Source organism: Falco cherrug, chromosome 8, assembly GCF_023634085.1.
Source record: "Falco cherrug isolate bFalChe1 chromosome 8, bFalChe1.pri, whole genome shotgun sequence".
Taxonomy (NCBI): Eukaryota; Metazoa; Chordata; class Aves; order Falconiformes; family Falconidae; genus Falco; species Falco cherrug.
This window is the reverse complement of record NC_073704.1, coordinates 55,437,235-55,464,781: the sequence shown is the minus strand read 5'-3', so window position 1 is coordinate 55,464,781 and position 27,547 is coordinate 55,437,235. Positions and strand designations below refer to the sequence as shown.

The 27,547-nt window shown below is 57.3% G+C and overlaps 3 protein-coding genes across 20 annotated transcripts in view; 2 read left to right on the top strand and 1 right to left on the bottom strand.

Annotated features, from left to right (window-relative positions):
- UIMC1 (ubiquitin interaction motif containing 1) overlaps positions 1-5,732 on the bottom strand; it is a 39,490-nt gene extending 33,758 nt beyond the window's left edge. For 9 of the 15 annotated variants that reach the window (XM_055717741.1, XM_055717748.1, XM_055717747.1 and 6 more), the window contains exons 1-2: positions 5,175-5,339; positions 877-1,034 (exon numbers count right to left, since the gene is read on the bottom strand). In XM_055717741.1, coding sequence (XP_055573716.1) covers positions 877-1,026 — 150 coding nt within the window. In that variant the 5' untranslated portion in view covers positions 1,027-1,034; positions 5,175-5,339. The other 6 variants (XM_055717742.1, XM_055717749.1, XM_055717743.1 and 3 more) reach the window with 5 other exon arrangements.
- Positions 5,733-5,849: 117 nt separating this feature from the next.
- Positions 5,850-15,615, top strand: ZNF346 (zinc finger protein 346). 4 transcript variants are annotated; one of them, XR_008733453.1, is made up of 8 exons: positions 5,850-5,943; positions 6,052-6,155; positions 6,245-6,340; positions 7,389-7,539; positions 9,068-9,307; positions 11,815-11,908; positions 13,217-14,217; positions 15,304-15,615. XR_008733453.1 is itself a non-coding variant. In XM_055717756.1 (7 exons), exons 1-7 carry the CDS (start codon positions 5,883-5,885, stop codon positions 13,320-13,322), a joined length of 852 nt encoding a protein of 283 aa, XP_055573731.1. In that variant the 5' UTR covers positions 5,850-5,882; the 3' UTR covers positions 13,323-15,615. The 4 variants fall into 4 exon arrangements, 1 of the variants encoding a protein (XP_055573731.1); XR_008733452.1 differs by having other exon boundaries at positions 15,221-15,615; XR_008733451.1 differs by having other exon boundaries at positions 15,216-15,615.
- A 5,550-nt stretch (positions 15,616-21,165) lies between these two features.
- FGFR4 (fibroblast growth factor receptor 4) lies at positions 21,166-27,419 on the top strand. Its single transcript, XM_055718671.1, has 17 exons — positions 21,166-21,256; positions 22,222-22,491; positions 22,599-22,691; positions 22,839-23,005; positions 23,095-23,218; positions 23,501-23,691; positions 23,804-23,942; positions 24,027-24,220; positions 24,458-24,603; positions 24,863-24,984; positions 25,085-25,195; positions 25,342-25,532; positions 25,939-26,061; positions 26,141-26,211; positions 26,457-26,594; positions 26,667-26,772; positions 26,859-27,419. The coding sequence occupies exons 1-17, from the start codon at positions 21,184-21,186 to the stop codon at positions 27,003-27,005; spliced, it is 2,406 nt and encodes an 801-aa protein (XP_055574646.1). The 5' UTR covers positions 21,166-21,183; the 3' UTR covers positions 27,006-27,419.
- Positions 27,420-27,547: the final 128 nt, after the last annotated feature.

Below are 27,547 nucleotides of genomic sequence, written 5' to 3'. Positions count from 1 at the left end.
ACATGATAATCGCCTTATTGTACAGAAGCATGCTGCAGATGTGGGAGTGAAAGGGACTTGATTCAAGATCTACAGCTTGAGAGTGAACCAAAATGCTTTTGAAAATGGTGGAATTACAAAAAGCAGCTTAGGATCTCCAATCACCAGCAAGACAGAGTAAAGCTTTAACAGTCACACATAAAAAAATGGTTCTAATAATTTCCTCTCGTGTACCTCACTCAGTTGAGGACAGATTCTCAGGACCCTGGGTTTCCCCCAGGCGGGAGGAGCTCCTCATCCAAACACCAATGTAACAGACACAGACATTTCAATCTCTTAAGGGTAAGGTTGATGTTTGTAAGATGATGCTACAGATCTGAGCCTTTATGTCTTAGCTAGGCACATCCACACTGTGGTTCATCTTTACACCCTATGGAAGTGAGTTAAAAACTCAGGCTTCTATAATTCAGGATCAGTTTACCAGACACCAGCTGTGTCTGAGCTACTCACAAGCCTGTGTTCCGAATCATTTTCTTATCTATTTGCACATAATACAGAATCATGTTTCTAAGGTTTAGCTGGAAATCAATCAAATAAAAATTATGAAAAAAAAGATTTGTAAAGGGATTGAGGAAAGGTTACTTTTAAATTACGTTTCAAATTCAGTTCTGAGAGGATTTGGTTATCAAATCCCAGACTCATAACTCACCCTCATGAAGCACACCATTCATTTCCTAGTCAAATAGGATTTGATTCATCTCCTATGTAAGGAAAGGAACAGCACAATACCCTCTGCACAAAGCCTGACCCCAGCATGTACAGCGCGGGATGCTTGGGCACTCTCCTGCGACAGCAGGGCCCTGCACAAGCTCTGGACACCACAGGCTGACCACTGACCTCTCCATCGCTGTCAGATATAACAATAAACGCATCCACAAAACTGCGCTTCTTCTTGGTATTGGCTGGGTTCCTCTTCTCTTCCTCCTCTTCCTCCCCATCCTGACCTCGAGAGTCCAGGCCCTCTGTGGGCTTCTTCTTCCTCGGCATCCTTCACTCTGGAACAGAGGGAAAGATTAAAAGCCATTTGTTTCCTTCCGATTTAAGATTTCTCCTAACAGCCATCCTTTTTTGGGTATTTTAAAGCAAAATACCCCAGGCATTAGAACCTTATTACAAAGCATGGTGGATTTAGTGTTACTGGGAGCCACACGTACTAGTCACTACTCATCTAGCTAAGAATACTTTATTATAGCTGATTGCTAAAAAGGGTTTCAGGGGAAAAGCAATGCAGACCAAAGCCACTCTGAATGCCCTTTGCTCTAAAGCATTGAGGCTTTCCTCTTAAAGCTCACGAGCAAACTCCTCCAAAGCATCACTTCACAGCAGGCGTCCCACCCTCCAACACAAACCCGGACTTCCCCTCCTCAGCTGTGGAGCACACTCCTTCACTGTCTTGGTGCAGAACAAACCAGGCTGTGGCAGCAGATCAAGCTGAAACTTGCATGCCAGAATGAGAAGCCACCACAACACAGCCATTTGTCAGCTTTTATATTCAACAAAACAAGGAGGAAAGGCATGTTCCTCAAAGGATGCTGTTTTGCTCTCAGCACAGTAGCTCAGCGGAAGGCTGCACCAGCACTACAAAAAGGTAAAATGCAGGCGATAGCAGTAGGCAGTTTGGAAACAAGACAACAGGTTTATCTCACAGCCTGGATTTCTCAATGAGCATCAGCCTTCGGAAGTCCTCTGTGCAGACATGCCTGAACCATTCGTATTAAAGAAGGCACTTGACAAGCAGGGAGGAACCTGCTGAGCATTATTAGTGCAAACCTGAGTGCTCTATGAACAGCACAATTGAGGGCAGGTGCCCACACAATGCAAGCTAGTACTTCAGCATCTCCTTTCCCTGCCAGCACACAGACTGTCAGAGGGAGATGCACAGCAAGCATTAGCCACTTTGATAAAAAAGGACTCTGACAAGAGGATCAGGAAGAGATCTCAGTGAACAAGTGCAGCACAACGGCACACAGAGTTAAACCACCCCTTCCTGTCTATGTTTGCTGTTCACCAAATAACAACATTTGATGCTTCCCAAACTGTGATGTAAAAGAGCCTTACAAAAGCAGGCTGAGCATGATCAGCTCTGTTTAAGTTAGAATTAAACATGTGCAGAGCAGTTAAGCAACAAGCCCCTCGTTACACACCAGAGAACGGCAGAGCTGGAAACACAAGTCAAGTTGGCCAGATCCCAGACCAGTGTCCTTCCACAGGATCATTCTGCCTTCTTTCAAGATCACTGAAATAGCTCAAATGTGCTGCTTAGATCTAAAATAAGAGTAAGAGAAGATGCAAGAAAGACCCTACATTACCCAATATAGAGCCAAACCCTTCTCTGTAACACCACAAAATTGCAAACAGCTGCTTTGTGTAGAAACACTAAAGAGCCAGAAGTTAAAAATCCCTATCAGCGCTGAGAACAGCAGTGCACTGCTCCATCTACAGTCCGAGGCAGCAAGGTGAGGCTGAGCGGAATACATACGTTCCCTCCCTGCTATATGCAGCCTTCCAAAGCTCCCTTAGCCCCTCTGCTTCCCTTCCTCTGCAAATACATGTACACACATGCCTAGAGACAAAAGATGGTTATCCCGGTGAGTCATATTTGCACCGAAGGTTTGCTGACCTCTCTGAAGACAGAATATTGTACAAATGGCACGCACAGCTCCAGAAGTGACTGCAGTCCACAAATGTTTGTCTGTTCAGGAAGGGGAAATAAAAGAAAGTGCTGCTTTTTGAAAACCACTGGCTCCTGCAAAACAAAGCTGTTCTGCTCCAGCTGGGCTGAACTCTGTGGTCTTGTTAGAATATTCCCATCATACCTTCCCCATTTTTTATCTTTTGCTCCTGACGGTCTCTTTGCCCTCTGCTCAAAGAGATGAGCCAAGCCTCACACCCAGCTGCTGAGAACCACCCCACAAAGGGTATCTGTCACCGTGGGGAACAGTCCCTTATCAGAAGAAAACCACTTACATAGATAGGCATTTTGGCAGGGCAATGAGGAGGGGAGCACTGGCGAGGCCTGCACCTCCAGTACACGAGCCTACACAGGGCCACTCTGGTTTTGGAGAGACAGCCTGTAAAGCTTTTTACCACCAAAACAAAAACAAACAGCAACAAGCAACTGCCATGCTGTCTTCTTTTCTTTAAATCCACGCTGCTATCACCAGCTCTCCTCTGACTCTGTGACACATCTTCTGCTTGATGCACTATGCTAAATAAGAGCTCACTGAGAAATATCAGCTGGAGTTATGATGAGTCACTTACCTTCAACATTTAAAGGAAAGAAAAAAAATAAAAAAATATGTAAGATATGTAACCACACAACTCCCACAACGCTTCTGAAAATGAAGGGACTGGTGGCAAAGAAAAATCTCTGTAAATGTAACTAAGGGAACAAGACAAGTAAGAGATCGCTCATAGCTGTGCTAGTCTGAGGCTATGAGTAGGAGAGCAGTAATGGCTTTTATTAGACAAGCTGGTATAACTGAAGGAAGAAAACACGCATCACAGCACGTGTTTTACCTACTCCTCGGGTACGGAAGTTAAGCACAGAAGCTATATTTTCCTTTTAGCACTCTTAGAAAGGACAGTTGCCAATACCTGAGATGGCAATACCTGCCTTCATGCTCAGCAAAAAAGGCCAAAGTCTGAATTATCCAAAACTATCTTTGCAGTTTGGCTCACAGACTTGTTTTCCAGTTGTCCAGGTTTTTTTCCAACTCTGAATTTAAGAGAATTTATTTGTAAATGCTCTTGACAGCAAAGGTGACCTCCTGACAAGGGACTCACACATGCCACGCTTCTCCAGTCACATTTTTAGGGATATCCTTGAAGATCCCCAACTTGTGATTATTTGTCATTTTCCCTCTCATCTATCATTTTGATGAATCAGAAAGCAATTACCGACAGAATAATTCTAAATCTTGACACTGCAGCTACAGACCTGCCAAGCTGTGACAGCTTGAAAAATGCTTGAAAATGAAGCCAAAAATGAATGACTCTCATCCCCGGATGAGTTTCTGAGCCATTTGAGACACAGGCTGTCGCTTTGTAAACAACTCCCCCCACCTCAGGAAGAAGAGGCACGACGCTCCCCGGCAGCATCGCGAAGTGGCTCCATGTTCAGGCAGGTCAGCACTGCACACCTCCCTGGAAATATCATCCCTGGACCTCCAGCTCGACCCAGCACACAGGGCCCAGCTGATGCTCTGCGCCAGCAGGACATGAGGGCTCACGATGCCCCGGGGAGAGAGGAACTGTTTACAGGATTTATCCGTTGATGGAGCTGGCTCTTCACAAGAAGGGACACGGGGACCACAGAGGCCACACATGCCCAAGCGCTGCGCATCTGTAAATGCCGCTGAGTTCCGCAGGAGATGCCAACTCCTCACCTGCCCTCTAGACCAACCCAAGCAAGTCCAACACACAGCACCTCTCCCTCCCCAGCACCCACCTGAGACCCTCCTGACCCTCTGCCAGGGCCCTGCAGCCACACCGACCAGGCCGCCCCCCTGCCAGGGCCCTGCAGCCACACCGACCAGGCCGGGGTCAAAGAGCTACTCCACAAGCACCACCCTGGGTGAAGCACAGGGGTTCCCAGGCGGGACAGGGGTGAGCTCAGGAAGAAGGGGATCAGCCCCAGGAGGGGTTAAGCGAGGGGGGGGAAGCATGCTGGGGCTGCCCCAGGAGAAGGGGAGGGAGCCAGACCCAGCAGGGGGAACAGGAGGGGCAGCGGCTGGCCCCGGGCCCGACCGGGAGTGCCTCAGGGGGTGAGGCCAGGGCAGAGCTCTGGGGTTGGTTTTGGGGTAGCCTCCCCAGGGGACAGCCCCGGGAGCGGAGTTGCAGGGTGCCCCCTGGGCAAGGGGCACAGCGCCGGGGTCCCCTCCAGGGCAAGAAACTGGGGCACAGCCCTTGAGGGGGAAGGGGCACCCAGGGGACAAGGGGCCGCTAGGCGCCCCGTGGGGTTCAGCCCTGGAGCGGCCTCAGGGGTCGGTCCCGGGCTCTGCCCACGGAGGACCGACGGCCCCGGGCAGGGGGATGCGGCGGCCGGGCCCAGGAACCCCGCGGCGGCCGGGGGCGAGCCCCGGGGCGGCGGGCCCGGCGCGGTGCGGCAGGCCCCGCAAGGCACAGGTACTCACCGGGCCCGGGCCTCCCACGGGCCGGCGCCGCGCACCCCGCCGGGCCGCCCCGTTGCGCGGCCACAGGCGGCGGCGCCGCTGCCTCCCCACCGGGCCGCCCCGCCGCGACGGCCCCGGTCGGCGGGTCTCTCACCGCACTCAAGTTGGCGGCGGAGGCCTCATTGCCCTCACCCAAGATGGCGGCGGCAGCTTCGCGGCGCGTCACGCGGCCGTCGACGCGCTGAAGCGGGAGGCGCCATGTCGCGGGCGGGCCCGGCATGGAGTGGCCTGTGCGCCCCGGCGCCTCGTCCTGAAGCGCAGCCGGAGGCGCTGGCGCAGTTTTCTCGGCCCGGTGCCGGGCGCTGCAGGAGGAGCAGCGGGCGCCGGTTCCCTATGAGGAGGTTAGCACGGAGAGGGAAGGGGGGCACCATCAGCCCCCTACCTGCGAAGCGTCCGCGTCTCAAAAGTTACCCCTGCGCTTAACACCGCCTCCGCAGCACCCACTGTGCCGCTCAAACGCCCACAAAGACGGCGGACGGCGGCCCGCACCTCCCTGCCCACAACCGACATGGCCGCCGCCGCCTCCCTTCGCGGGCAACGCGAGGACGCGCACCACTCTCGCGGGAGTCCGCCCCGCCTTTGCTAGGGGCGGGGGCTCGGGGGCGCGCGCGGACGGTTCTCGCGAGAGCGGCGGTGCGGGCGGAGGGGGGGGCGGGGCTGGCGGCGGCGATGGCGGACGGGGCGGGTAGCAACGGGGACGCCGCGGGGCTGCCGGTGGGCAAAGAGGCAGGTGAGGCGGCGGGCAGCGGGGGGGAGGGGGGCGGCCGGACGGGGCGGGCAGGGCCGCTAACGCCGCTAACGCCCCGGTTGTGCCCCCCCCCCTCCCCCCGCCCTGCAGTGGACCGGCTGATCCGGGAGAACGGGCACATCTTCACGGAGGCCCAGTGCAAGGTGTGCAGCGCCCTGCTCATCTCCGAGTCCCAGAGGCTGGCCCACTACCAGGTAGGGAGCGGGGAGCCGCCGCCGCCCGCCGCCGGGCGCCGCGGGGTGCTGAGCGGCGGGGCGGGCGGGTTTCTCTCTGCTTTCTCCAGAGCAAGAAGCACGCCAACAAGGTGCGGCGGTACCTGTCCATCCACGGCGCCGAGGAGCTCGCCCACGGGAAGAAGATGCGGCTGGACGCCAAGCAGGTGAGGGGAGGCCATGGAGCCCTTTGGGGCCTAAACACCGTCGAGCGGGACCAGGCGGTTGCATGGCCTGGGCACCTGCATTGAATAATCGAAGAAGACCCTCTTGAAGATGCTCTCGGAAGGGGCACGGTGGGAGCTGAAGGTGAGAGCTTGGTGCCAGCTGTGCCACCAGGCCTTGTCTCGGCAAGCACGGTGCCTGCTGCCCTTCCCATTCAAACAGCCTCTGTGAGTATGGCTTCCCTGTTTAAACAAACACACATTGCCATTTAGTGATAGTCTTGCTTGAAAGGACAGGGAGAAGTGAACAGGAGCAGCAGCTTGTCAGGAGTATCATTGCCTGACCTTTCCCGTCACAGAAAGCACATAGGGTTGACCATCTACTGGTATTCTCTTTCCAGAGTGATCCTTTTTTTACTTATTCAGGTTTCTTCGGCCAGTAGCTGGAGCCTGTTGGTCAGTAAAGGCACCATGTTCCACTCGGCCATCTGTCTGCCCCATGACTCATTTGGGAAACAGATTCTACTCTTATGATTCCTTCAGCTTTAATCCCTAACGCTCCAGCATTTGCAGCGGGGAGGTGGGGGATAAAGGCAGATGCCTTCGCACATAGTGTTAGGCTTAGAAATGACTGCTGCTGCCTGCTCCACTGGGATTGTGTTGCAGATGACTGAGCTGATAGCGATGTTTATGTTGCTCATTTCACACCTTGCAGAGTAAAAGGCTGCCTGTTCCAATTCTGACAGCCACACACTTAACCTTGTCCTTAATTCATACTGACCAGGGCTGCCCCTCTGCCTGGAGTGGCTCAGTAATGGGTTAAAAAAAAGTAATCTGGTGCAAGAACGCTCTCCAGTGAGGGAGAGGATGAATGCTGCATCATGAAAGTCTTACTCAGTCACACTTCTTCAATCTAATGCCCTAATGTCTCTAATTACCTCGTTTTCTTCGTCCCCCAAACCTTGGTGTTTCTTCTTGTAATACAAAGGTTGGATGAGGTGACCTGCAGACATCCCTCCCAACCTCAGCTACTGTGATTCTGTATGCACAGGACAGCAAGCAGGAAGGCAGCAATGGGGAAGACAGGAACAAGTGTTGTCCCATCTGCAACATGACCTTTTCCTCTCCGGCTGTGGCAACGTCTCACTACTTGGGCAAGACTCATGCCAAGAACATGAAGCAGCAGTCCCCCAAAGTGGAAGGTATGACTGCAGCACCTTCGTGTTGTACCAAGGGGCTGTTCAAGCAATGAAAAAGTTGAGAGGTTCATTGGACCCCAAGTGTAAGCTCTTGCATGTGCATATTCTGTGAAACAGAGTAAGCCAGCAGCGTACGTCCAGAGACATGGCCTCTCTTAGCAGCCTGCTTGGTGGACTGGCATTGGGAAAAAGTGGCATGGTTTTTTTGTTTTGCTTGTTAAGGAGAAATGCAACTTGCAGCGGCATTGTACCCATCCCTGCATGCAGGGACTGGAAGAGTGCCGCTCTTCAGGATTTTAAGCTGTAGAAACGCCCATCGCAAGATACAATGCTCAGCTTACAGGGAGTGAAGTGACTGGTGAAACTCCAATACAGCAAATTTGTCAGGGCTGCTCAACTACAAAAATGCAGCCTCTGAGTTTCAGGGAGTTGTGAGCTGCAGATAGCTGGGGCCTGGCAGAGTATAGCTGGGAAGCATCAGTATGTGCTTGTGCAGACCTTGTGCTTTTTCCATGGCACCTGTCGTTGAGTGCTCTCATGATGGGATACAGTCCAGGCAGACCTTAGGTCTGACCCGGTGTGGCTGCCTGTGTGTCCCATCCGTTTGTGAGCAGATGGAAAGGCCTGGTGGGTGGGGAAGGAGAGCCTGGGGTGCCATGGCCAGTCAGGACAGAGGGAAAGCGCAGCCTTTGCATGCACCTAAGGGTGGTAGCTTGTGCTAGCTCCGAGCTGGGATCTTCCAAGCAGAAAGTGTCTGTCCCAGGGTGCCTTTGCTAGGTTGTGTGCACACAGGGAAGCCACCTCCGGGGTCAGAGTGACCCATGGGATGTTTTTGTTTTCAAAGCCCTTGCTTTTGGGTGTGAGAGGAGCCTTCAGGAAAGGGTGGATGTACATATGAGCAGTATGATGTGTACCTTCTGTTTCAGCATGAGAGGAGCTCTCTGGTCATTAGAAGGTTCCTTCCTTGCTCTGGTCTTTCGTACCCCATAATGAGAGGGTGCAGGTTTCTCCATCAGACAGGAGAGCCGTTTCTCTGTGTGGATTCACTGCGTCAGACCTAGTCCTGTTCATGCTATTTCTCAGGCAGGGCTCCTCATGACTTCGATTCAGGATCATGTCCTGCACCTGCACAGTGTTTCCAGAAACCTACCCTCCTTTGCTGACATGGGCTTGTACCCGTGTTTTATCTGGGTGATGACAGTAGTAGGTGGAAGCTCATTCATGTCCAGTGTTTCTTGAATACGGCCATGCTTATGTTAAGGAGAAACATGCAAATCTGTTGGGTTTTTTTAACTCTGAAAGTTTTTCTGGCCTATTCTGACTTATCTTACCGCATGCCTTTCAATTCTGCAGTGTTAAGGGAAGAGGTAGGAGCAATGTGAATTTATCTAGATGTCTAATGTTCTTTGTATAGGTTTTGAGTGTTAGGTGTAGTGGGTTATTTTTTTTAATGCAGGTTTTGGGGAAATAAAGTGACTGTTTTTTACCTCTGAGTTCTGTGACTGACCAAGACCTTGAATTCACCCTACAGAAGCAGTGCCCTCACAGAAGCATACTGCTACCCTCCCCACCTCTACTGTGTCTTCTAACGAAGAGAACAAGGACATTACTGACCCAGACAAGTTCTGTAGCCTCTGCCATGCCACTTTCAACAACCCCCTTATGGCAAAACAACATTATGTAGGCAAGAAGCACAGAAAGCAAGAGACCAAACACAAGCTGATGGCACACTATGGCCGAACCCCTGATGCACCAGCATCGTCCTTCATGGGTGAGTTCTCAGCAGGCAGGCTAATAAATAGCAGGGTGGGAGAGCAACAGTATGTGTCTGACAAGTCCATGCAGAGGGGGCAGGGGAGAATTTCTTGTGATGAGGATCTTGATTATACACAGTAAGATTGATTCGGTCAGTGTTATAACCCCCTGGCAGTAAGAGGGGTTTCAGGCAGTGACTGCTCATGATGGTCTTTGGGTTGTGTTTGCAATGTTGTCCAATCAGGAGCATGTCCTTTTTATTCTCAGTGTGGATGATCTAGGGATTTTGGCCGGTACTGTTTCTAGCTGGGTGATTACATCCAAAATGGAAAGATAAAAGTTACATTTGATGCTTAAAAAACATCTTTGGAGGAGAGTAGCCAAAGATGGAAGAAATAGGTTTTAACTACACCTGCTGCTTCAAAGCACATGAAAGCCAGAGAGATTTCTCCCTGAATGCCTTTTTGCTTCTGTGTGGGCACTTCCATCTGATGAACTAATGCAACTCTCTCTGGAGCAAGCAGGAATGTGGAAGAAGAAAAAAAAAGCGCTATTAAGGAGGAACTTTAGGCAGACAGTTAAAACTCATTTGGCTTATGATCTGCTGCTTGTAAGCCCTTCTGCATGATGAGAGCCCTTGGAGCCCAGTGCAAGCATTAAGAGTTCATGGTAGACTCCCTTGTTCCTCCCAGCAGCCCCCTGTTGGACCAGGAAGTCTAGTACCTACTGGATGCTTGAGGTAAATAATAAGCAGGCAAATCATCTTAAAATCTTCTTCAAGGGCTTCTTTCTGTGTCATAAAAACCCACACAAGCAGAAGATTAATTATTCTCATTCTTTGCAGGCCACCTTTAGATACCGGTAGCACTTAGGAGAAATGAGGCTCAATTATCTAAGTAATATTCTCTCCCACATTGCATAGTCGCGTGGGAGATGGAAAAGGTGCTTGGTATCTAGTGTTACCCATCTGCTCTTTACCTAATTAGTGGGGTCTGATGAATGGTTCCACTTCACTGTGACTCAGGCCCTGACAGTGGCAGAAGCCCCAGCCCAGGCAGGCTGGGTAGGTGGACAGTGCCCTTTCCTGTATGAGTGATGTCTCCCGTGAAGTGCTGGCAGAACCAGAGTACCTAAAGACACATCTTCATGGCACTTCAGCTGTTCAGGCGAGGTTCCAGAGCCCGGGCTGTAGTCCGATTGCTTAGATATGACGGGCTGCAGTCAGGGATGCTTTCTCCTGCTCTCTTTGCCCATTTTTATGTGCTAACAGCCATGCCTGTCCCTAAACTTTTCTCTGCTGGGATCTGGCTGGCAGCAGGTAAAGATGTGTTTTTTGCAGTGCAACACTGAGGTGCTTGTGTGCTTGAAGTTCCTCTAGAAACCACCCAGCTGGAATGCAGGAGCGCGGTTTAAACAACTTTGCATACACACCTGTTTGCTGGATTTGCAACAGAGAGATCTTGACCTTGACTGTGCAGGGAGGCAGACCTGAGGGCTGTGGCAGCTCCTCTGGCCTCTCCCACCCAGGTCCAGCTCTGTTTCGAGAGTTGAATGTCCCACTAGAATCTGAAGTCTCTGAGGTGTAGTACCTGGGTGGGGAAATGTCTGCTACATCACATGTTGTGCTTCTCGCTCAGTGATTATGCTGCTCTGCACCCCTCGGGTGAGTCTCCCCTTTCACCTTAAGGAAATATTTTCTTTGTGAGACTCGCCGGCAGAGCCCTTCCCCAGCAAGTCAAAATTCAGGAGCACTTAATATCTTGAGGACAACTGCCAGGATTTTCCCCTGTTAGAGACTCCTGTGCTGAGCTGTGCTGCCCTGCTTGCTGCTCGCCTTCCTGGTATCTGTGACCTCCCGAACTTTCATTCCAGCTGGAGTTGTCATGTTACACAAAACCATTGATCTGTCTAGTACAGCTATTGTTGGAAACCTTTTTTTTTTTTTTTTTTTTGGCAGTTAACTGATACACAGACTGTAACCAAACTGCTTGAGGATAGAGCTTAATATTCTCAGTTGGCACCTCAGCAAGGCTTAGCAGAATGAGCAGAATGCTGTGTTGTGGAACTGGACATTGCATGTAATCTCCTCTGGCTAGTCTTTTTTATTGAAACCTTACAAATTAGGTATCTCCCTCATTTTCTGTTACGAGATGTATACATCAGGAGACGTGGGAATTTGGGAGAGAAGTGGAGTTGCAGAGGCAGTATAGCGTGAGGTTTGGTGTCCTAATGCTGACACTCCTACTGTGTCTGATACTGTGAACTGTTTATAGGAAATGTGTCTTTGTTTTTATAGATGAGCAAACCAGGAAAGCTTTTCATAGTGATTCCCTTCCAGTGACTGACTGATACCTGGTGGGGTAGTGGGATTCTGTGATCTCCCCCTGCTCAGGCTATTGACTTGGTATTTGTCTGTCTTTAGCAGTTTTTTAACACATCCAATGATTGATTATCTCACTTGTTTCTAACTCAGGCACCAAGTTGTTGGCTAGCTGTCTGTGCTAACATTGATGTCTGTTTCAGCTGGGAAGGGGTACCCCTGCAGCACATGTAACATAGTACTGAACTCCATAGAGCAGTACCAAGCTCACATCAGTGGCTTCAAACACAAGAATCAGTAAGTAACGTTCTTGTCTAAGCATGTTCCCAGCCTCGCTGTTCAAATCGATGGCTTAAATAAAACTTGAAATGTAGTTTTCGATGCATATTTCCAGCTCCCTTGCAAGCAGAACAAGAGGGTTTGTGCAAGCTTGCTCTGTTTATCCCGAAGGTGGTTCACTTCGGCAGCTCCCTCTGCACACAGCTCTGGGATGCTGCTGAAGTACAAGTGCCCTGCAGTTGCTTTTGGTTCGTGATGTGGACCTTTGCAGTGAGGGCGTCCAGCATTGAGCTGGTTTCTCTTAACAACTGAGACTTTAATTTAATTAAAGGCTGGCTCAGTGGAGATCTGCTTGTCATTCTAATCTCTTTTGGGATTGCTTGTCTTAAAATTTGACATGTAGTTAGCATGCTCCAGAAACCTAGGCTATATTCCTGAACTTGCTCTCACAGCTGGCAAGTTAAATAATGGCATCCCCAGCACATGTGATTAATCTGAAAAAAATAGAAAAAAATTAGGCTGCCAGATGATTAACACAAAAAAATACTTATTCTGGACACTGTGAAAGTTCAGATCTCTAATTTCAAAGCCTTCACTAAAAGAGGCTCAGTAATGATCATGGGTTGACTAGAGGGCTGCTTAGAAGAAACAGGTATCGGAAAACCCTACCTGAAGCAAGGACAGACTCTTAGCCAAATTTCCCAGAGAGGACAGGAGGAAAACTGGGATCTCTTGTTGCCCATCTGTGGAGTAACAGCCCCATGGTCCCTTGGCTCTCTGGAGTACTTGATCGGAATACACGTGCTCCATCTGTCACCCCAGGAACATTGCAGCTCTTGAGCAGCACAGCTGGCTCAGTGAATAGCAAGTGTCCCATTCTAGATAGATAACATTGAGGATGTTCCAAACACACATGCGTAAATGTTCCCTTTAAGGACATGGACATTGTCCAAGTTTTTTCAGCCACACAACTCCCTTTCAGAAAGCTGCTTCTGGATTCAGTCACCGAGTCCTGTTCCAGGCCAGCTTCTGCAGTCTGAAGAGAGGCAAGATACTTGCTATGTAATGGAAGCTCTTTAACAGTCCTTGAGCTGTGCAATTCTTGAGCTAATTCTACCATGCTAAGGTGTCTGTTTACACACAGGCATGGAAGGCAAGGATGCACTTGGAAGCTTTTCTGGCAAGTTGTTGACTTGGCTGCAGTAGGCTGTTGCTCCACTGGCAGCCGTGCCTGCTGAGCAGTGATTGCAGCTGGCAGATTTCAGAGCACTTCTGACATTGTTTCCTTTTTTTCCTTCTCTTCCTCTTGTTCCCTTCAATATCCAGGATGCCAGGAGCAGTGCCAGTTGTTGGACCGTTCCCGCCACAGCAGTACGTCCGGGAAGAGTCAACTGCCCCAGGAGGCTACAGTTATTTCAGCCAAGACTTCTAGAGCAAGTTGCAGCACTGTTCTTGGAGTTGTTGGTGGCCCAAGAACACACATCCTTTGCCAGCCCACAATGGTTTCATTATCCCTCTGGATAAGCAAAGCCCTACCCTCCTGTATGCACCCGTTGAGCAGAACGGGGACTGAATCTGTCAGAAAAAGGATCCAGCTGGAAGAGACTTGCTAGACAGCAAATACTTCACTCCCTTAGAGTAGTTTTCATTGTGTAATTGCTTCCTGTGAAGGTGGGTGCGGTGTGAGAGGAATTGTGTATCTGGTATAAGGAGGGTTTGGCAACAGGCTGGTAGTGGCCACCTCCTCCCTCACCAGAGCAAATAATGGATTCCTGCACCTGGAGGGCCAGCGTCCCGTGCTCAGAGGTAGCTTTTGCTGGAGGAGAGCTCCTAGACCATAGAGTGCAATGCTTATGCAGCGTGGATGGGACACAGTGCAGGTTGCCTGGCTTTGTACAGGCCTAAAATAGGAAGTACCCAGCATAGCATCTCTTTCCATGCCTCCTCCAGTCAGGTTTGTGTGCAGAATTTCATGAGCCACTGATTACCGTCAGAGCCTTTCGCAGTACCGCAGCTACTGGTTCTGGAGCTGGGTTGTTTGGGTCTGTCTGACAAGTAGTTACAACTTGCGGTGTGCAAACTGCTGCTGGTGGGAGTGGAGAGCTGCAAGAGGGGTTAGCACTCCTGGCTTTCCTCAGCCCTCTGCTCTGAGGATTTCCACGTGGAAGGAAGTAACTGTTTAGCCTGGTTTCCTATGGAAACAGGTGTATGTGATCATTCACCATGTGTGTCTTTACCCCCTATGATTTAAACCAATCTCAGCCAAACTTGGCAGCGGTGGAGATCTCCAAGATCTGAATGCAATCAGCAGAGGAAGGTGGAGCAGGGTGAGTTCATCTCTAATTCTCTCGGGGTCTGCATGGAATTGCAGCGTTTTCCCTACTGCCACCAAAATACTCTGGGGAAGGAGAATTTTAAGGGAAAAGAGAGAGAATAAATCTAGATGCAGCAGAAAACTGTAGTGTAAGTTGGTCAAATCTTTAGGTGACTGGAAAGCTACAAAACCCTTGGAAACCTGCCTTCATTAGTTCTTCATTAGACACTACTTGCCCAGCCCCTCTCTTCAAAGTTCTTACACATTTGTACCATCCTGGAAAAGGATGTTCTGTATTTCAAACCTGGAAATTAAGACTGATGGTCTCTTCATGGTGCTAATGTACTAGATCTGTTAGAAAAGGCCCCAGAAGGAAGGGCAGGCATCTGAGACTGCTCTGTGTGTTGGACAAGCTCTTTAGATGCTTTGCCTGAAGCTAAGGCATTGCCCGTTCTCTGCTAGCCCACCGCCAGAGCCATGTGCGTTGGGCTGGCCTCATGTTCAGTGCCAGTGCTCTGAGTCAGGCGCCCCGTGGCTTTGTCCCGGCATCAGTGCCTCCGTGGAGCTGAGGCTTTGCTAGTCTGTGGCAAATGTCCTGCTTTTTCTTCCACGGGGCAGAAGGCTGCGGATGTGGCCCCCCTGAGGACTCCCCTGGGCGGTGGGGCTGGCAGGAGCACGGGTGAGGGCTGCAGGCACGCTGCACTGCCAGGGTGGGCTGAGTCAAGCCGCTGCCTCCTGTTGTGCAGCCCCAGCAGCTGCTGGAGGGTGCTGTGGGGCCCTTGGCTCCCAGCGATGTGTGCCAGGGGAGCAGCTGACGCCTTCGCAGGGCTGAAAGCCATGCTGTAGAGGCACTTCCAAAATCCAGCGTGCACGCTGGTCAGGTTAAGCAAGGAGAGAGGGAGTTGGTTGCTAATCCTGGTGCTTGGAGTGAGTGCCTTCCCTTCCCCACTCCAGGCTGTGCATGAGCTTTGTTTTTCTTCACCCTGCACATAATCTGCCATCTTCCCGTAGGACAGGCTCCTGCTGGTCTGGGTTCGCCTTCCTAATGTTTTCCAGTCTTGCTCCACTGCTGAGGTCTGACCTTAGTCTCCTGCTACAGAGGGAGTCCTTTTAAACCTTGCGAGCTGATCAATGAGCAGAAAACCGCGATGAAGGAAGTATTGTGCGCCTGATAGCCCTGGATGGCCTCCAACTCCGATCTCTGCTGCTTAGCTCTCACCCTGTTGTACCAGGGCAGGTGCCCGCTAGATGTGCTACGCGTCAACACCAAGAGGGATCCATTTCCAGCACTGCCCAGTCCAGTGTGTCACTCCTGTCTGTGTACTGAGAGTTTTGCCTTCCCCTGTACGCAGTGTTTATGTATCTGCTGTTTCCCTAAGGTGAAGCTCTCCAAATAGAGTGTTTATTACTAGTTTTGGGTGCTGTCTCTCTGCTAGAGCACTTCCTGGGATTTTGCCATGCTTCAAAGCAAAGCAAAGGATGCAGACACCTCTGAAATATTTGGAAGGGGTAGGAGGTTTGTGTTCCCATCTGCCCTCCTCGAGGCCGTGCTGTCATCCCATGGCACCCTGAGGTCCAGACAAAGCGGGTAAGTGCTTTCCTCTGCTCTGGCAAGTCAGCGAGGCCTTGGGCACGCCACAGTCACCAAGGGCAAGACAGGACAGTCTGGGCTGGGAGGCTGCTGGCACTTCTGCAAGGTGCCAAAAACATCCGTGACTGCCGCAAGACGCCAGGCTGTTCCCTGGCACTGCCGTGGTGGCACAGGAGCAGCGTGATGGCTGCTGCTGTCTGTCCGAGGGCAGCTCACTTGCTGGGGCAGGCTCGGGTGCTTATGTCTGGCTGTCCTGCTCCTCCACGGGCAGGGCTGTGGCAGAGCACAGGGGATGGGTGTCCCTGGGTGCGGTGCTGGGCCTTGTGCTGGCACTGAGGGTAGCACTGCCATCAGCCACGTGGGTAGTGCTAGGAGGGACAGGCTACATCCACCTCCCACGGTGCATGGCTCTGCTGGAACAGTGTGGCTGCTGCTGCCAGCCTGTCCCTTGCTGACCCTTTCCCCTCCTTGTGGCAGGGCTGTGGCACGTCTGGCAGGTCCCGCCCGTCTGTGGGTGCAGGCAGTCCCCGGGACAGGTGCAGGGGAGGAGATGGTGGCCGCAGGGCTGTCTGTACCCCTGCCCCATCTCTTCCCCAGTGGCAGGATGGCTGGCAGCAGCTCTGCCAGGACAGCCACAACCAGGTGGCCCTGCCAGCCATGCTGGAGGCTGCAGTGCCTACGGCAGGTCTGTGCCAGCCCCGTCCTTCTGCTCCAAGCAAAACTCACCGGTGCCCGTCCCACTGCTGGACTGCTCTTGGGGGGCCCAGCGCCTGTGGGCATCCCTGGGTGTGATGGAGCTGGAGCTCAGCTGTGGGGCCAGAGCCACACATACCGGGGGCGGCTGAGGAGCATGGCCCTTGTCCCCGAGGCTGCACCCCAGTGCTGGTGCTGCTGGCCCAGTGCCCCTGCTGGGCTGCAGCCGGAGCTGCCCGGTGCGGCTCTGCCCTGCCGAGGCCTCTGCAGGCAGCACTGTGCCAGCCCAGGGCTCCGGCTGCCCGCGCCACGCGGAGCCCCAGCGCCTTCCGTGCTGGCAGGCACAGCGCGGGGCATGGAGCCACCCGCCAGCCACGTCCCCCGCGGAAGCACTGCTGTCCCCTGCCCATGCCGCAGCCAGTTCCATGGAGCCAACTGCTCCTCCGGCACCGCGTGGGGCTGGGCCGTGGGACTCCCCCTCAGCCGAGGGGAGCTCAGCGCTGGCCGCAGCCCCAACCGCTGCCATCCCTCGTGGCCCCGCTGGCTCCAGCGAGTAAATCAGGTGCAGATGTGAAGGCAGGGCCAGGCGCCTGCTTGCAATTAGGGGCTGGGAGCATCAGGGTGGCCCCGTTCCTGCCTTGCAGCCCCCTGCCACGGCCACACTGCTCCCAGGAGCAACCCACCATGCCCCGTGGGGGACAGAGCTGACAGGCAAAGCTCCTGCAGGTTCGACCCCCAGATGGGCACTGCGGTGCCCAGCCCAGTGCATGGCATGTGCCATGTCCCCAAGGGGAGCAACATCTGTCCTGGCCCCTTGTGCCCCATTCCCTGTGCCAGCTGCAGCCCCAGTGCTACCCAGCACAGCCGGGACGGGACGGGGTGGCAGGGCCGCCCAGCCAGCCCCAGCCCCATGTGCTCCCAGCTCAGCCCTCTGTGCCCAAATCTGTGGGTGCTCCTGCGCTGCGCTGGGGGCTTGGCCAAAGCCCGGGGCCCCGGTGTCCCTGTCCTGCAGTCCCTGGGCCGGGCCCCACGTTCTTGGCTCCTCGGAGGGAGCAGCAGGTTCATGTTTGCCAAGTTCTGCCTGGTTAAACCTTAACTGGGCCAGGTTGCTCCATCGGTCCCTCCCTGCCAGAGATAAGGACGAGCAGGTGAGACCAGGGGCTGGTGGGCAGCGCTGCCCTGAGCCTAGCTGGTCACCTCTGCCGCAGGACCTGGCCCCTGCCGGGCATCCAGCCTGGGGTGGGCTGCCTGCCCCTCCGGCGCAGTCCCTGCCCGCCTCAGCAGGTCCCCACTGATAAAAGGGCAGCAGGTCGTGGCCAAGGATGAGAGGTGCCGTGTGTCGAGGCTGGTGGGGCTGGATGGAGCTGGGAGCCCTTGTGCTCAGGGCTGGCCCATCCCCTCAGTGCTGGGGCATTCGCATCACCCTGGCACGTGGCATCAGCTTGCTCAGCCTCAGCCCCTGGACCCCATGCACATACAGGGTAGAGGGAGCCGGGGACCCTGCGCCCCAAACAACAGCCGTTCAGGGAAGGCCAAGAGAAACTTCCAGGAGGAAAGAGCCCCCCAGGCTCTGCCCCCCCCACAAGCCACCGGTGCTGCGTGCACTCATGCTGGCCACAGGTGCCACCGCAGCGGGAGTGGCGTCGAGCACTGGGGCCAGGCACAAGGGGCGGCTGTGTTCCCGCAGCCCCGGCTGCCTTCCAAGAGCAATATTGTTGGCACCAGGCAGGCTCCCTGCGCCGGCAGCGCATACACGGGCCTTTCATGAGGGGAGTGGGGATGATTTACTGCCTGGGGGAAGGGGCAGGGGTGGGAGGATGGAGCCCCAGCGTGCTTGCCCCGGCACCCAGCCTCTTGTGCGTGCTCACTGCAGTGGAACTCTGTGCACGCAAGTGAGGCCGAGGGTCTGGCCAGGGGGTCATCTCTCCTCAGGTGGGCATGGAGGGGAGCGGGTCTCCCTGCCCCATCTGCACCGTGCCCACCCATCTGTGGGGCCTTAGGGACACACTCCCTCCCTGGGCACCCTGCTGCATCTGAGCTCCCACCCTCTGTGGCTCAGTGGCCGGAGCGGCACATGTCCCTTGTGGTGCCACAGCTGATGGGAGCAACCCACGTGGCTGGGAGGACGGGGACAGCAAAGGAGGGTGCTGAGGCAGGGGTGCACCTGCAGTGTGGGGTGCCAGCACTGGCACAATCCCCCCTTGTTGAGCTACTGGTGTGGCAGAGGCCATGGCGGTGCTGCTGGCAGTGGGTGGCAGGCAGTTGGGCTGCGCTGCCGTGAAGGGTTTTTTGTTTGCCATCAGTTGCTGTTATAAATCAAGCCAGGCAGCCCGACCCAGGCCCAGCGCTGCCCCACAACAGGGAGGTGACTGGTTCCCAGCCACCCGCAGCACAGCCCCATCGTGCCCCAGCCCACACCCAGTATCACCCTGGCCCAGCAGGGATGCTTGGTGTGATGCAGACCGAGGTGCGGGCACTGGTCCCTTCACCCTGCTCCCACCCAGCGCCATACTCGGCACTGCGGGACCTGGCCAGGGTATGGGAAATCTGTCCGTGCCCATCCCAGGCTGTGGCTCCCATGGGCTCCCCAAGTTTCAGCTCTCCCCTGTTGTTCCCAGTGCTGGGAACAACCTCTTTTCTCCTGTTTTAATTTGGTTTCAGTTCGAATTAAGCTGAACCCAACATTTTTCTGTGCTTCCAGCACACGGTAAGCTCTGCAGGGGCGGCCGCTGCTCTGTGAAATTGATGTTCTTGTCCGCTTCACGCGCCGGCAGGAATGAACAGCTGCCGGGGGCTGCCAGCCCCTGGGACTGCTCCATGTGCCCCTGTGCCCTGCGGGGGGGACCAGCACCCCAGGGTGGGGACCAGTGCCCTAAGTGGGGAGCAGCGGTGGGTGGGTGGTGCTATGGGAGGTTGTAGCACCAACCTGCCCCTGCAGTGAAACCACGTCGTGCTGGGAGTTGCCGGTTTTGCACCCCAGTGCAGCATGGACAAGGTTGTGCCCTGGCTCTGGCAGCATGGTCCTGTGGGGTGGGAGGTGACAGTGACAGCCGTGCCGCACTCACTTGACCTCAGGATCCGTGCTAAGCATAGGCACAGCTGCGTGTGGGGCTCACCATGGCCTTGGCAGGTCTTGCTGGAAAGCTGAAATGGCAAAGCAGACAGCGACGCAGCGAGGCAGAGGAGCTCTGGGGCTGGATCCTGACCATGTGCTGGGGGCAGCCTCTGTCCCCGCTTACCGGTATCAGGATGCTCAGGGGAAGGTGTGCCTGGGGACCATGCTGGCTTGGAGGCCGGGCTTCCCCCTGTGCCCAGGGGTCCTGCGTGGGCAGGCAGGGTCTGCCCGACCCAGTGCAGGCAGGAGCGCAGGGAAAGCGAAGGCAAAGTGTTTATGGGTCGGATTAGGGTCACTCCAGCCCTGGCTCGCAGCCTCGCGGTGTTTTACGACGCTCCATTATGGGCTCCTAATGAGGGTCACAGCCGCTTTATGGCACCGCAAGCGATAACGCTGCAACTAATTGCAGCACAATTAGTGAGCGGGCTGCCGGGCACCCAGCAACGCGCGGCGCCCAGGGCCACCCGCCGAGGTGGGCGCTGCCGCCGTGGAGCCCTCGGCATCCCCGGGCCCGGGGCCTCCCTGCTCCCGGGGTGCCACGGGGGTAAGCGGGGGCAGAGGCGGCTTTGCCCCCCGCCCCCCGGCCGATGTGCGGCTCCCGGCCTGGCGGCTCGACATGTGGGCTCTGCCTGGGGTCGGGGCGGGGGTGCAGCCCCGGGTGCTTCGCAGCCCCACGCGTTCCCCACCCGCGGGGCGATGCTGCGGCGCCGGGGCCGTGCTGGGGGGTACCCAGGGGCCGCCTCTCGCTGCTGGGGGGGGGCCGGTCCCGCCCCCCCCCCCCCCCCCCCCCGCTCGATGGCGGGTGGGTTTGCGAAGGACCTGGCGGCCGGCGGAGCGGGGCCGGTCCCCCCCGCTCCCCCCCCCCGGCGCCCCGGGCGGGGCGGGCGGCGCCGCTGTAACCCGAGCGCGCCTACAAAGTGCCCGCGCCCGCCGCCGCGCCGGCAGAGGGGGACGGAGCCAGCCCGGCGCGGGACCGGGACCGGGAGCTGGAGCGGAGCCGTCCCCAGCCCGGAGCGGGTCCGGAGCCGTCCCCAGCCGTCCCCAGCCCTGCCCGCCATGGGGCCGCTGTGCGGGGCGCGGCGGCGCTGAGCCCGCCGGCCCACGGACTTTGCCCGGGCCCTGTCCGCGCTGCGCGGGCGGCTCCGCCGAGGGAGCCCGTCACCGCTGGTAACGCCGCCGCCCGCGACCCCCGCGCTCGGGACACCCCGGACCCCTCCAGCCCCTGCAGCCGCGCCCCCCCCCCCGTGCCTGGTTAACCTCTCCCAGCGCCCTGGCCGGGCAGCGGCTGGCTGGAGGGGCCGCGTTCCCCGCACCCAACCCGGGGTGCCGTGTCCGTCCGGCCGTCCCTGCCTCCTGTGCCCACCCCCCCTCCCCGGCCCTGAGACGGGGCGCTGGAAAGGGGTCTCACCCTGCCCAGGGACCCCAGTGCTCTGTCTGCCCTCCATGCGCACCCCCCCTCGGCGTGCCTGCCCGGGGGACCCGCCGTGCCCCGGGGACCAGCCCCCGCCTGCCCGGCCCCGCTCATCCCGGCCCTGCCTGTCTCGCAGGGCGGGGGCCGCCGCGCCGGAGGGGCCTGGAAGATGCGACCCCTCTTGCAAGTCCTGCTGGGGCTGCTGCTGGCGGCTGCTGCTCAGCGCAGGACGATGGAGCCAGGTACGGCTGCGGGGGTGGGGGGCTTGAGGATGGGGCGGGGTGGGATGGGGGTCGTGCTTTCTGGATGCTTTCCCCGACCCCCAGCTGGGCAGGGAGCCCCTGGGGCTGGAGGCGCTGGCTGCTCGCCCTGGGCACACAGCCCCACAGCTCTGACCTCGGGGCTGGGGGGGGGGAGCTGGGGGCACCTGGCTGGCAGGGGCACGGCACGGGGGGCCAGTGTCTCCATCACCAGGCATGGCGGTGTGGAGGCTGGAAGGAGCAGGGTGGCTCCAGACACGGTCCCTGCGTTATGGGGGCTCAGCTCGCTCGGCAGACAGGCGCTGCAGGGTTGGACGGTGTAAACGCTATATGGGCTGTGGCTGTTGTGTGTGGCTCGGTCCGTGCCTCTCAGTGGTGGTTGCAGGGGAAGGGCATGTCCCAGGGGACCAGAGCCCCATCTACCCCACATCCCCCCTGTGATGGCCACACAGAGGGCTGGGACACACTTGTGTCCCCCCAGGTCCCCACGTGCGGGTGGTTGGGCTGGGGTGGGTATGGCTGTGCTGGCAGTTGGGCTGTTTCTGCCCTCCATGTGCACGTGCCAGCTGCTGGCCATTGGCAGGCAGGGCACCGCTGCCCAGCCCGGGTGTTGTGGGGGTCCCAGCTGTGCTTGAGGCATGTGGAGGTCTGGTGGCACATAGCCAGGAGGGTTTGCTGCCCTCATTTAGTGAGGCAGAACAGGCTTGAGCACCCTGCGCCACTGCTCCTGCAGAAGGACTGTGGCATGTGTGGCCTTGGATGGGGACACTGCTTCGTGTCCCTGTGCCCCAGGGCAGAGTCCAGCCCTCTGCCTGCCCACAGAGTGGCAGAGCTAGGCACCAGGCTGTCTCACACCACATGCTCCCCACGCTGGGGTGGGTGCATGGTAGGGTCCTGCTGTCTGGGCGGGGTGAGCACTGGGGTGGGTGCTCACAGGGTCTCTCCAGAGCTATTTGAGAGCCCGTTGCTGGAGTCAGAAGAGGAACATCTCCTGCTGGACCCAGGCAATGCATTGAAGCTGTACTGTGACGCCAATCAGAGTGGTGCCAGCATAGTCTGGTACAAGGAGTCCCGGCTGCTTGTCCCGGGGGGTCGCATCCATCTCCAGCAGAGCCTGCTGGAGATCTCGGAGGTCGCCTACGAGGATTCAGGGTTCTACGTGTGCCGGGTGCGGGGCACTGGGGAGATCCTACGCAACTTCACCATTTCCGTCGTGGGTAGGAGCCCCGGCAGCACCCAGCTCCCCCCTGGGGGCACCAAGGCAGCCGCTGCCCACCCAGCCCTGCAGGCAGGGTTGTCCTTCTTAATCCATTTTCCTTTGCAGATGCATCACTGGCATCAGGTGATGATGATGAAGACAGCGATGGGGACAGTCCCCACGGAGACCGAAATGAGGAGCCTGTCTACATGCACAGAGGTCAGTGCCACCCCAGGCAGGAGAGGGCTGCTGGGGCAGGTCCAGGAGCATGGGGCACTGCTGCCTCCTGTGAGCAGCACGAGCAGCTCCGGCAGCCTCCGTGCTGCCCTGCGGCCCCCTCCCACTGTACATCCCGCAATTCCCCAGCTCCATACTGGACTCACCCGCACCGGATGGACAAGAAGCTGTATGCAGTCCCCGCGGGGAACACAGTAAAGTTTCGCTGCCCAGCCTCGGGCAGCCCCAGCCCCAGCATCCGCTGGTTCAAGAACGGACATGAATTCCGGGGGGAGCACCGCATCGGGGGCATCCGGGTAAGGGCCAGGTCCCCCCCACTGCAGCCTCCCCTCGTGGGATTCCGCTCCCCAGTCACGTCTCATCCCCTTACCTCCCGCCTCTGCAGCTCCGGCACCAGCACTGGAGCCTGGTGATGGAGAGCGTGGTGCCCTCTGACCGCGGCAACTACACTTGCCTGGTGGAGAACAGGTTTGGCAGCATCCGCTACAGCTACCTCCTGGATGTGCTGGGTGAGGGCTCCTTGGTGCAGTGCTGGCCTGGCTCCCCACTCCCCCTGTGCCTGGGGGCATGGGGAAGGGGGTGGAGGAGCCTCTGTTGGTGTCCTCTCTGCTGGAACAGCCCATCTGTGCCTTGCACCCAAGGGACACGGGGATGGAGGCCAGGCTGGGGTTGCACTGGTTAGGGTCGGGGAAGGGCTCTCCATGGTTCACAGCAGGTGGAGATGGAGGGAGGAAGGAGCCTCTGCTCTGGGCCCCAGTGTTGGTGACATTGCTCTGCTCTCTACTGCGCAGAGAGGTCCCCACACAGGCCCATCTTGCAGGCTGGGCTGCCCGCCAACACCACAGCCCTGGTGGGCAGCGATGTGGAGTTCTTCTGTAAGGTCTACAGTGATGCCCAGCCCCACATCCAGTGGCTGAAGCACATCGAGGTGAACGGCAGCAGCTACGGTCCCGATGGGGTCCCATACGTGCAAGTGCTCAAGGTAACAAGGGCTGGAAGCACCCAGGTCCCAGATACCCACCCTAAAGTGGTGACGGGAGGTGCACATTCCCTGAGGAGGAGAGATGCCGACCATTCATCCTGCTCCCTGACAGACTGCAGACATCAACAGCTCCGAGGTGGAGGTGCTGTACCTGCGCAATGTCTCCGTGGAGGATGCTGGCGAGTACACCTGCCTGGCGGGGAACTCCATCGGCCTCTCCTACCAGTCTGCCTGGCTCACTGTCCTGCCAGGTAAGGGTAGTGGTCCAGGTGTGGGAGCTGGGACCCCTGGCACACAGGGGCCATGGCTCAGGCCAACTCATTCACTGCCTCCAGAAGAAGAGCTGGTGCGGGAAGCTGAAGCCCCTGAGGCCAAGTACACGGACATCATCATCTACACCTCGGGCTCACTGGCCGTTGCCATGGCCATCATCATCGTGGTGCTGTGCCGGATGCAGACTCAGTCGAGCAAGCAGCCCCTGGAGCCCATGGCGGTCCACAAGCTCTCCAAATTCCCACTCATCCGACAGGTGGGTGCCGAGCTGGAGCCCTGGCAGCGCAGGGGGACCTTAGTGACCGACTGGCTCCGTGAGTGCCACTTGTGCCTGTCACACCTTGCCCTGCCACCAGTCTTGGGGCTGCCCTCCCCACTGCCTCCTGCAGCTCCCTCACCCCATTGCTCTGAGCGAGGGTCTCTAAGCACTGTTTGGTCTCTGGCCCTGGAGCACGGGGCAGGATGGCTGAGGTCCCCTGGGCTCTCTCCGCAGTTCTCCCTGGACTCCAGCTCCTCTGGGAAGTCCAGCACATCCCTGATGCGCGTCACTCGTCTCTCCTCCAGCTGCGCCCCGATGCTGGCCGGGGTCATGGAGCTGGACCTGCCCCTCGACACCAAGTGGGAGTTCCCGCGAGACAAGTACGGTGCCACGCAGGGCAGGTCTGGGTCTGGGGACTGCTCTCCCCAGCTGCCCCTGGGACAGCAACACATGGGTGACATACGGGGAGGTCTCTGGGTGTCACCAGACACCTCAGCACTGCCATAGCCCAGGGCACTGGGACTCAGCTGGGAAGGAGGGGGGCAGCCTTGCTGCCTCTGCCCCTGGGGGTTCAGCCACGTGGTGGTGGGGAGCGGGGCCGTCCCTGTGGTCCCTCAGCATTCTACCTGTCCCTGCCAGGCTGGTGCTGGGCAAGCCCCTGGGGGAAGGCTGCTTTGGCCAGGTGGTGCGGGCAGAGGCTTACGGCATTGACAGAGACCGGCCGGACAGGGCTGTCACCGTGGCTGTCAAAATGCTGAAAGGTAATGGCTCTCCTGCCAGTGTCCCAGGCACAGAGGTGGCATCAGTACCAGGCTGCAGTGCCACCCCAGCTGGCACGGTGACACAGCCCTCTTTCCCCAGACAATGCCACTGACAAGGACCTGGCTGACCTCATATCCGAGATGGAGATGATGAAGCTCATGGACAAGCACAAGAACATCATCAACCTCCTGGGAGTCTGCACGCAGGATGGTGAGGGGGCTGTGCGGGCACGGTTTGGGCAGGGCATGGGCATGGAGTGGGAGCAGGGAGTGCGGGCTGTTGAGGACAGTGGCATGCAGGACGCTGGGGAGGGAGAGGGCAGGGCAGGGGCTGAGTGGAGTGGACACCCTTCCCAGGGCCGCTGTACGTGATTGTGGAGTTTGCCGCAAAGGGCAACCTGCGCGAGTACCTCCGTGCCCGCCGCCCCCCAACACCTGACTACGCTTTTGACATCGCGGCAATGCCCGAGGAGCAGCTCTCCTTCAAGGACCTGGTCTCATGCGTCTACCAGGTGGCCCGTGGCATGGAGTACCTGGAGTCCAAACGGGTAGGGCTGGCACAGCCCGCACCGGCTGCCTGTGCTCAGCACAGCTGGAGGGGCATGGTGGTGACGGGGAAGCTGTGTGTCCCTGGTGAACCTAGTGTCCCTGTGGAGAGGGAGCCCAGCCCCTTCCCCCTGTCTGTCCAGAACTTCCCAGCCACATCCAGCAAAGCTCTGGGCAGCACCTCCCCAAAACCATGGGGTTTAAAGCCTGACCCACCTCCTGGGTGTCCCCCGTCACTGCACCTGTCACTGCAGCCAGCTGGGTTGCCACCAGAGATGTGGGGAAGGGGGGCCAGCAGTGCCAGGGGGTTGTGTGGGAGGGGAGCAGCAGCTCTGGGTGTGGGGAGGGGACACGGGGAGCTGCAGCTGCCATCTCACACTCCCTGCGGATGACGCGCTCCCCTGGCAGTGCATCCACCGTGACCTGGCTGCCCGCAACGTGCTGGTCACAGCAGAGAGCGTGATGAAGATAGCAGACTTTGGCTTGGCCAGGGACGTCCACGACATCGACTACTACAAAAAAACCAGCAACGTGAGTGGGGGCCCTGGGAGAGGGTTGGGGGGTAACAAGGAACCCCAACCAGGGCTGAGAAGGGGGTTTGCTCCCATAGGGTCGCCTGCCAGTGAAGTGGATGGCACCTGAGGCCTTGTTTGACCGTGTCTACACCCACCAGAGTGATGTGTGAGTCCTGGGGCTGCTGGGGGCTAAAGGTGCTCTCAGGTGTGGAATGAGGGTTCCATCGGTCTGGGACGAGGCAGCACCCCTGGGGTTATGCACGTACTGGAGGGTCCCCATGAGTAGGACGGGGTACTCCATGGGGACTGCAGCAGTGGGGCACATCTTTCCCACGAGTGATGCCACCCTCTCACCTGCTCGGGGAGGTTCCTAGGACATGGTTGACCACCCTTTGCTATGTGTGATCCCAGGTGGTCCTTTGGGATCCTGATGTGGGAGATCTTCACGCTGGGTGGCTCCCCCTACCCTGGCATCCCTGTGGAGGAGCTCTTCAAGCTGCTGAAGGAGGGGCACCGCATGGACCGGCCATCCAACTGCACCCATGAGCTGTGAGTAACCAGCCAGGTGGGGTGGGCAGAGGGCACGGTGACACCTCGCTGACACCCCTTTGCCCCCCCCAGGTACATGCTGATGCGGGAGTGCTGGCATGCCGTGCCCTCGCAGCGCCCCACCTTCAAGCAGCTTGTGGAGGGGTTGGACAAGATCCTGGCGGCTGTTTCAGAGGAGGTGAGTGGTGGGGGGTCCGGTGGATGGTGGGCAGGTGACACGGGCGCTGAGAGCACCGGTGCTGACGGCACCATCTCTCCCTGCAGTACCTGGACCTCTCCATGCCCTTTGAGCAGTACTCGCCCTCCTGTGAGGACAGTGCCAGCTCCTGCTCCTCCGATGACTCTGTCTTCACCCACGACCCGCTGCCGCTGGCTCCCCGCCTCTTTTCATACCCCAGTGTGAGGACTTAAGGGTGGGCAGGGAAGGGTGATGCTGAGGCCACCTCTGCCCTCGTGGGGAGCAGGTCTGGGTTCCCGCAGGTTCCCTGCTTTGCCAGGTGTGAGCGGTGGGCGGGCAGGGTGCTGAGCCACAGTGCTGGGGCAGGGTGTCCCTCTCTCTGGCCTCCGTTTCAATGCCTTCAGTCGTGGCTGAGACCTGCCTGGCATTGCAGGGCAGTGGGAGCCAGAGCCTCTCCAGGGTGGGAACTGCCTGGGATGCCCATGGCATTGCCCCAGGAGCTGGGCTTTGGCCAGTGCTTCAGTGGAAGTGTCTCTGGGTAGGAGCCCTGCTGCCTGCCGGGCTCCTGCTGCATCTGTACATAGCCACAGAGATGAATATTTATGTACATGAAATATCAACCTGATAAATTATTTTTTTGGAATAGACCCCAGTGCAGTTACTGGGCTGCTTCTGGGGGCGAAGGGCACAGCTGAGCTGGGAAGGTGGGTCAGGGGCTGCCTCCTCGCTGCCTCCTTGCCCCAGCCAGCACAGGGGCCTGCGAGTGCTCCCGGGG

Excerpts from the sequence above, each read along its gene's own strand:
- ZNF346 (XM_055717756.1), top strand. The coding sequence starts at position 5,883 with ATGGCGGACGGGGCGGGTAGCAACGGGGACGCCGCGGGGCTGCCGGTG. Across the intron at positions 6,156-6,244 it reads AGAGGCTGGCCCACTACCAG|AGCAAGAAGCACGCCAACAA; the intron begins GTAGGGAGCGGG and ends TGCTTTCTCCAG. Across the intron at positions 7,540-9,067 it reads GCAGTCCCCCAAAGTGGAAG|AAGCAGTGCCCTCACAGAAG; the intron begins GTATGACTGCAG and ends TTCACCCTACAG.
- FGFR4 (XM_055718671.1), top strand. The coding sequence starts at position 21,184 with ATGCGACCCCTCTTGCAAGTCCTGCTGGGGCTGCTGCTGGCGGCTGCT. Across the intron at positions 23,943-24,026 it reads CTGGCTCACTGTCCTGCCAG|AAGAAGAGCTGGTGCGGGAA; the intron begins GTAAGGGTAGTG and ends CACTGCCTCCAG. Across the intron at positions 24,604-24,862 it reads TGGGAGTTCCCGCGAGACAA|GCTGGTGCTGGGCAAGCCCC; the intron begins GTACGGTGCCAC and ends TGTCCCTGCCAG.